The sequence below is a fragment of the Lipotes vexillifer genome, unplaced genomic scaffold (assembly GCF_000442215.2).
Source record: "Lipotes vexillifer unplaced genomic scaffold, Lipotes_vexillifer_v1.1 scaffold1011, whole genome shotgun sequence".
Taxonomy (NCBI): Eukaryota; Metazoa; Chordata; class Mammalia; order Artiodactyla; family Lipotidae; genus Lipotes; species Lipotes vexillifer.
Window position 1 is genome coordinate 2,697,494 of NW_006787698.1, and position 8,849 is coordinate 2,706,342.

Here is an 8,849-nt window from a genome sequence, read left to right on the forward strand (position 1 = left end):
AAAATAATGTATGCTTGTCATTCACTTGGGGCTTTCATCTAAGCTCATCAAACCCGTTTCTATGAGGCTACACCAAGAGTAGGTTTTCAGGTTGGGTCCAAAGAGCTTCTTGATGGGTCATGGTGTTTTTCTTTTCTTTCTTCACAGGGTGTTGTGGTATATACACCTGGGGAATGTTCACATTACCCTCACTGGAATCAATGACAAGACGTAAGTTGGGGAATTATATGCCCAGTGTGGCAGGGAGGAGACAGGAGGCTGAGACACAGCCGGACACTTGCCACAAACTAGTCCGTGGCTGAGCAAGGGATAACATCCAGGTCTCCCAGTTCCCACCCAAGCTTTTTCTCTTGTGCCTTAAACTTGCGGTGTGACCTCAGGCAGGTCACACGACCTCTTTGATCTTCAGTTTCCTCAGCTGCGAGATACAGGTAACGAGGGTTCCTACGTCACAGGGGTGTTGTGAAGCTTAAAACCAAAGAGGTAGCGTTGTATACGACCTGGCGTGTGTGAGAAGAGCTTCATGAATGATGGGGCGGTGGGGATGGGGATGGGATTTATTTAAACGACAACTCAACGTGGGGAAAAAAAAGTGCATTTTTAGATGTTTTGTTCAGTATTCTGATCTTCCACACAAGCTCCTGCTGGATCCAGGAGGAGAAACATGGCCAGTTCTGTGTTGTCAGTGTCTCAGTTTCCTGGCTCAGCGTTATTTGGGGAACTCAGCCTTTATGGTACGAAGAGTTAATCTTTCAAATCTCCTCACCCTACTCTCGTTCCTCCCGAGATGGTGTGTGGGTGTTGGCGTAGGGACAGCTTATGGCATCTTGCAGCGGTGAAGTGTGGACTCTGAATGGGGTGTTTTGTCCGCTGGGGAAAAAAACATGGTAACAACTTGGAATAAACTAAATGTATGCTTACACCAGGGGACTGGCTGGATAAATTGTTGCATTTGTGAGACCAGCTCAAGCTACTGTAACAAATAAACCCCAAACTGTCAGTGGCTGAAGAGAAAGAAATTTCATTCTTGTTTGTTTAAGAGTCTAATGAGGATATTTCTGGCTGGTGGGTGGTTTTCCTACATGTAGTGATTCGGGGACCCAGATGCTTTCTGTTTTGTGGCTCAGCCATACTAGTATCTCAGAGACTCTGCAGACAGTGGCGAAGCCACCTTATTAAAACTCAGGCTCTGCAGTGACACACGTCAACGGCCGTTCATGGTCACATGGCCATACCTGGATGCAAGGTGAGCTGGGAAATGTAGTCCATGGCAGGGTAGTTGCCTCCTACTGTCAATTCTACACCACGGAAAGGAGATTGTGAAGTTTTTGTTCGATCTTGGGCTACCTAGCTATCTCTGGCACAGTTAGAGCCCATGGGTATAATGGAATGCTGTACAGCTGATAAAAAGCTTAAGTTTGGTCATGTGAACTGACTTGGAAAATTGCCCCCAACATTATTTTCTTAATTTTTTTTTAACTATAGAAATATTTAAACATTCAAAGGTAGGAAAAATAGTATAACAAACTCCCATGTACCCATTGCTCAACTTCAACACTTGGAAAATTTTGCTGCTCTTGGTTACATGAAAAAGAAAGTAACAGTAGAATAGAGCTGTCCAAAAGAACTTTCTATGACAATGAACATGTTCTAGATCTATGGTAGCCACCAGTCAATGGAGCTACTGAGAACTTAAATGAGGCGAGTGCAACTGAAGAATCAATGCTTCAGTTTATTTAATTTTAATAGATTTCAGTGTAAACAGCCATATATGATTAGTAGCTACTGTGTTGGGCAGCCCAGTGGACTGTATGTTGAGTGATACCATTTGTGTTCAGAAAATTGTGTGAATTTATAAATTCAGTTATATTTAATGTTATATTTACGTGACTGAGCTTGTGAATAGGACCTAGCCTTAAAGGATGCACTCTAAGATTTTGACAGTGGTGACCCCTGAGTATAACGATGGGGCACAGGGAAATCTTCACTCTTAATTTTATATACTTCTGCACTGTTTGAATTTTTTGACTATAAGTAATTATTACCTTCTTTAAAAAAGATAAAGACAAATGAAACAACAGATACACAGCACTATATATAAAATAGATAAGCAACAAGGTCCTACTGTATAGCACGGGGAACTGTATTCAATATCTTGGAATAACCTACAATGGAAAAGAATCTGAAAAAGAATATATATATATATATATGTATATGAACTGAATCACTTTGCTGTACACCCGAAACTAATACAACGTTGTAAATCAACTATACCTCAATAAAAAATTTTTTTAAAAAACCCAAAGAAACAAAAATAAGGATCGCCACCCGTTTTTGGTTAATTTCTATAGAAGCAGAGTCTGAGGTGAGGATTCTTGTGTGAGTAATTTATTAAGGAAGGGCTCTCAGGAGACACTTGTAGGGGAGGGAGGGAAGCAGGATTGGATAGGGGAAAAACTAGCCACTCAGAAGGTGTTTCAGGAGAGTTTCAGCCACAGCCTGATCCCAGGAGGAGCTCTGGAGTGTGAATTACATCACAGAGGTTCACCTGCTCAGAGACCGTTCCACTCCTGCATCTGTCAGGCAATACTTCTAGGCCAGCGAGACAGTGGCGGGGATGCGACGCCAATCAGGTAAATTGGATGGGGGTAGGGCCGAGAGCCGCTGCTATCCCCCCACCCATACTTTTAAAACTCTTTTTGGCCTCACCGCGCAGCATGCGGGATCTTAATTCCCCCACTAGGGATTAAACCCATGCCCCCTGCAGTGGAAGCACAGAGTCCTAACCACTGGACTGCCAGAGAATTCCCCCCACCCCCTTTTTTTAACTGTTTTTAAAAATTGAGGTATAGTTAATATTCAATGTTGTGTTAGTTTCAGGTGTCCAGCAAAGTGATTCAGTTTTACACACACACACACACACACACACACACACACACACACACACGTGTATATATGTTCTTTTTCAGATTCTTTTCCATTATAGGTTATTTCAAGAAATTGAATAGAGTTCCCTGTGCTGTACAGTAGGTCCTTGTTTACCTGTTTTATATACAGTAGTGTGTATCTGTTAATCCCAAACTCCTAATGTATCTCTCCCCACCGCCCGCTATCCCGTTTGGTAACCATAAGTCTGTTTTCTATGTCTGTGAGTCTATTTCTGTTTTGTAAGTAAGTACATTTGTATCATTTTTTTTAAGATTCCACATATAAGTGATATCATATGATATTTCTCTTTGACTTACTTCACTTAATATGATAATCTCTAGGTCCATCCATGTTGCTGCAAATGACATTATTTCATTCTTTTTTATAACTGAGAAATATTCCATTGTATGTGTATGTGTGTGTGTGTGTGTGTGTGTATATATATATATATATATATCACATCTTCTTTATCCATTCATCTGTCCATGGACATTAGGTTGCTTCCATGTCCTGGCTCTTATAAAAAGTGCTTCCATGAACATTGGAATCCCATCCTTTCTTACTTGGCAAGGTGTGAAGAACTCGTGACCTGATGGTGGTAAATCTCCAGGAAGGGGCTGGGTTTTCCTCTTCACATCCTCACTCCCTCTTTCATAACTCACCACTGTGATCACTGGTACCCAGGGGAAAAGGTAGCCTGGTTTGAAAGGATGGGTCATGGCCAGATCTCCAAGGGATCCATCGACTTCTCTTTCCTTGAAGGTGAGCAGGCGGGGCGGTTGTCGACACATTTTGGTAAGAGACTCCCCCACCTTGGGCAAATGCCTCTGTCACTCGGTTTTGTCACCTGATTAATGACAACCCCTCCCCCTTTCCACTCCCTCTCCCTCATCTTCCTCCTCCCCTCCCTCTCCCTTCCCCCCTTCCTCCTCTCTCTCCTCCTCTGAGCATCACAAATTAACTGGTTCTTACTTGGCTCGGCTGCAGCTGCGCCAAAGCTGGTAGCCAGTGGTGGAGCACAGCCAGGATGATGGGCAGGTCTCCCTCCTAACACCCGTCCACTCTACTTGGCTCTTCTCTTGCATCCTGACTCGTGGTGTGACCTGGGAACGGTTTTACAAACTCTCTTGGGCCTCCCTTTCCACATCTGCAGAAAGGAGTCCTAACGTTTACCTTCAAGTAGGGCGACCCACTGTCCTGGCTTGACCCAGACTGGAGGGAAGGGGTGTTTCCCAAGATGCTGGACTCTGAGTGCTAACACCCGCAAAGTCCTGGGAAAACCAGGATGGCTTGGTCATCTCTCCTCAAAGCATTATCGTGAGGACTGCAGAACATCTAAGGAAGGGGCTGGGCACGTGGAAGACACCTAGGAAATGGTAGTTCTAGTTATATTTTTAAAAGTCTCTTTGCCTCCTTCAATTAAGTGACCATCTATTAAATTGTTGTGCTCACGGTTGAGGATCATGTGCATGTCTCGGTTGAAGTCGCTTCTGCCCCGGTCTCCTGTTTCCTTGCCCTTCTAAGAATGTCCAGAGGGCGCCTGTGAGCCCCTGAGTCAGGTCCTGCCCCACCTCTGCCCCACAGCCCTCCAGGGCTCCCTCCTCCCTCAGGGCAAAAGTCTGAGTCCTCCCTGCTGCCCACAAAGTCCTGCACGACCTGCCCTGTCTCCTCCCTGCCCTCCCCTCCTCCCTCTCTCTCCCCCTCGCTCACTCTGCTCCAGCCACCTGGGTTTCTTTGCTGTTCCTGCAACACACCAGGCACTGTCCTGCCCCAGGGCCTTTGCATGTGCTGTTCCTTCTGCCTGGAATCTTTTGCTCCCTATATATACATGGCTCCCTCCCTCACCTTCTGTATGCTTCAGCTCATGAGTTATCTTCTCAGTGACTACCCTAGTTTTGACATTGTATGTCTCATCAGATTATCATCTCCGTGAAGGTGGGGAATTTTGTATGTCTTGTTCCTCTGCTGAATCCACAGGGCTTAGAATATTGCCTGGCATATAGTAGGTGTTTGTATTTGTCAGGGTTATCCAGCAAAACAGAATCAATAGAATGGATAGCTACATATAAGTATACATAAATATTTATTGTCAGGAATTGGCTCACATGATTCTGGCACGTCTCAAGATCTGCAGGCCAGAAAGAATTTGGAGAACTGAGCAGAGGTGAGTGTGGGTGGTGGGACCAGGTAGAACATGAGCCAGAGAAGCTAGCAGGTGGCCGGTCACACAGGACTGTGTTGCTATTCTGGTTTGGGGTGGATTTGAGTCCTGAGAGATTGAGCTAGAGGAAGAAAGAAAGTAATGGGAAACTCAGAGTTGAGAGATCACAAGTGGTAATACACAGTAAATCTGCAAAAAGAAATGTTGCCTTTGCAGATGAAACAGGAAGCTGGAAACGAGAAGAGAGATACAGCCTGAGGCATAGTGCAGGGAAGGAATAAACAAGGCAGTGTGCAGGCAGCAAAGAGTCTGGCTCTCAAGACCTTAGTAATGAAAATCTGTCCCTTTTGTTTTTGCAGCACTTTATAAATCTGACTAATTGATGGGGGTACTTTTGTTGACTTCTCTCTTTCTATTACATCCCACATACAATCCATCGGCAAATCCCATTAGCATTACCTTCTGAATAAATTCAGAATCTTATGTGCACCACTGTTCTCACCTGGGCTGTATCCACCATCATTGCTCACCTGCACAAGTGCAGTTGCCTCCTACCTGGTCATCCTACCTCTGCTCCGATACAGTTCATCCTCCAACCAGTGGCCAGAAGGATCATGTTAAAACCTAAGTGATGCTGTATACCTCCTCTGCTCAAACTCTCCCATGGCTCCCATCTGTCTCTGATAAAAAGCTGAAATCTTACAATGGTCCAGCAGATCCTATGTGATTTTGTCATATCACCTCCTCCCATGCACCTGTCATCCACTCTGCTCCAACCACACCCATCTTGTAATTCCATGACATCACTAAGCATGGTCCTGCCACAGGACCTTTGCACTTGCTGTTTCCTCTGCCTTAAATAGTTTCATAGCTCACTCAGTCAGCTCCCTTAGGTCTTTGCTCAAATGTTACCTTCTCAGTGAGGTCTTCATTACCGAGCACCCATTATGCACTCGGGACACAGCAGTAAATGAGACAGACACAAACCCCTACCTTCTTGGAGCTTACAGTCTATCAGGACAAAAGACTTGAAACAACCAATTGAAAAAGTTTTTGCATAGAATTGTCTTAGAAATTGCCTGAAGATTTATTCCGTTTCCAGCCAGACCCACCTCTTCTTGCCTAGCAGTAGTGAAAACCATGCACTTTGGATTTTGACAGACCTGCTGCCGCCTCTCACCAGCTGTGTGTCCTTGGGCAAGTCACTGAACATCTCTGACCCTCAGTTTTCCACAGCTGTATAATGGGAACTGGATTCGTTTTCTGTGGTTGCTGTAACAAATTCCCATAGACTTGGTGGATTAAAATAACAAAAACATTATCTTACGGCTCTGGAGGTCAGAAGTCCGAAATGGGTCCTACTGGGCTAAAATCAAGATGTCAGCAGGTGGGCTTCCCTGGTGGCGCAGGGGTTGAGAGTCCGCCTGCCGATGCAGGGGACACGGGTTCGTGCCCCGGTCCAGGAAGATCCCACGTGCCGCGGAGCGGCTGGGCCCGCGAGCCATGGCCTCTGAGCCTGCGCATCCAGAGCCTGTGCTCCGCAACGGGAGAGACCACAGCAGTGAGAGGCCCGCGTACTGCAAAAAAAAAAAAAAGGATGTCAGCAGGGGCTGCAATAAAATCAGTTGCAGGGCTGTAATGTTCACTCATAACTCTTCTGTCTAGAGCTCTGATGCTCATTCAGGGACTTGTTAACAATGCAGAACCTTACGTCCATCCCGAGACCTGAATTAGCATCTGATTTCCCAAGATCTCTTGGGGATCCCAGATGAGGCAGATGCTACTGGTCTGTGGACCACACTTGGAGCAGCAAGGGTCTGGGGTCTGTAAGCTCCTTCACTGAGCTCCCTTGGTGGCTGTATCAGTTTCCCAGGCCTGCTGAAATTACCACAAACGGTCTGAAATCAAGGTGCTTTCTCTCAAGGCTGTAGGGGAGAATCTATTCCAAGCTCTCCTAGCTTCTGGTGTTGCTGGTCATGCTTGGTGGTCCTTGGCTTGTAGATGTACCCTTCTGATCTCTGCCTCCATCATCACGTGCTGTTCTCCCTGTCTCTGTGCCTCGCCTCTTGTTCTTAGAAGGACGCCAATGATATCAGGTTAAAGGACCACCCTGCTCCAGTATAATCTCATCTTAATTTAGGCCTTAATTACATTTACAAAGACTCTATTTCCAAATAAGGTCACATTCTCAGGGACCAGCGTTTAGGACTTCAATAACTTCAACACTTTGGGGAGGGGGGACCCAATTCAACCCATAACAGTCACCTTGCTTCTCTTGCGCTGGCTTCCCTTGCAGCCCCACTCGGTGCTCTAACCCAAATCCTTTCTTCTCCATTGCCTAGATATGAATGGGTGTGCAGATACCACCATGTGTCCGACGTACGCAACCTGCACCAACACTTCAACAAGTTACTACTGTACTTGCAAAAAAGGCTTCCTGTCCAGCAATGGACAGAAGAAATTCAGGGACCCACAAGTGGAATGCAAAGGTGAGTTCATGCCCCCTCAAAATCCCCTAGCATTTAGTTGGAAAGTCAGGTGGAAGCTGGTTGGGCAGCAGATGTAGGTACTTTTTCTTTTTTCCCAAGCGTTATTTCCTCCCTCCTTCCCTCCCTGTCTCTCCCTTTCTTTCTTTCTTTCTTCCTTCCTTCCTTCCTTTCTTTCTCTCTCTCTCTCTCTTTCTTTTTCTTTCTCTTTTTCTTAATCCCTTCCTTCCTTCCTCCCTCCCTCTCCCTCTCTCTCTCCCCGCTCTCTTTCTCTCTTTCCTTCCTTCTTTCCTTCCTCCCTCCCTCCCTCCCCCTCCCCCCTTTCTTTCTTTCTGTTCCTGGTCACAAAAACCTCCAATGATTAGAGACAAGTGTTAGAATAAAAAGAAACAAAATTATGCTGTTTGTCAATATCCGGAAATAACCACTGATTTCCTTCTGGTCGCCTCTCCATGCAAATCACAAGAATTTCTGCATGTATTGAGTACCAGGCCCTGTGTGAGGGGCTTTATGTGCATTTTCACATTACGTCAAGTGTAGTCGTTGTGATGATCTCCACCGTACAGATGAGAAGACCGAGGCTTGGAGAACTGAAATGACCTCTTTAGGATCAGTCAAACTGGAATTCAAACCCAGGTCTTTTTGAGTGTAACAGCGATCTCTCAACCACTCACCTCTTTGCCACAGTCCAGTTGTGAAGCATTGGGAAATTGTATTTAATCTCTCTAAGCCTCACTATTTCCATCTGTAAAATGGGGGTATAAGAGTACCTACATTAAAGGATATTTGTGATTATATGCAGTAGTGTATGCAGTGTGCTAGGCACATGTACAGTCCCAAGAGCTACTATCAACATAAATAATAGAAACTAAAATAATTCCCAGAATAAGCTAAGTTTTTGGTTTGTATTCCTTATATTTAGACCCAAACTCTCCTTTTGACTGTAAAGGTCCGACTATGCCTCTGACAGAGTTTGCAGGGGTCTGCAAACTTTTCCCGTAAGGGGCCAGTTAGTAAATATTTTGGAGGTTGCTGGCTGAATGATCTCTCTTGACTACTTAGTACTCCAGGGGTAGTGCAAAAGCAGCCATAGATGATACATAAATAAATGAGTGGGGCTGTGTTCTAATAAAACTTTATTTACACAAACAGGTAGCAGGCTGGATTTGACTTATGGGCTGTAAATCACTTGCTGAGCTCTGAACAAGATAACTGATTTGTATTATTATAGTTCCCAGGGAACCCCAAAAACAATTTTTTTTTTTTTTTTTTTT

The 8,849-nt window shown here is 45.0% G+C and overlaps 1 protein-coding gene across 1 annotated transcript in view; it reads left to right on the forward strand.

The window, feature by feature from the left end:
• ADGRE1 (adhesion G protein-coupled receptor E1) overlaps positions 1–8,849 on the forward strand; it is a 47,683-nt gene that overhangs the window by 3,307 nt on the left and 35,527 nt on the right. The window contains 3 exon segments of the mRNA XM_007460740.1: positions 148–210; positions 3,691–3,723; positions 7,432–7,578. Of these exon segments, the coding sequence (XP_007460802.1) occupies positions 148–210; positions 3,691–3,723; positions 7,432–7,578 (243 nt within the window).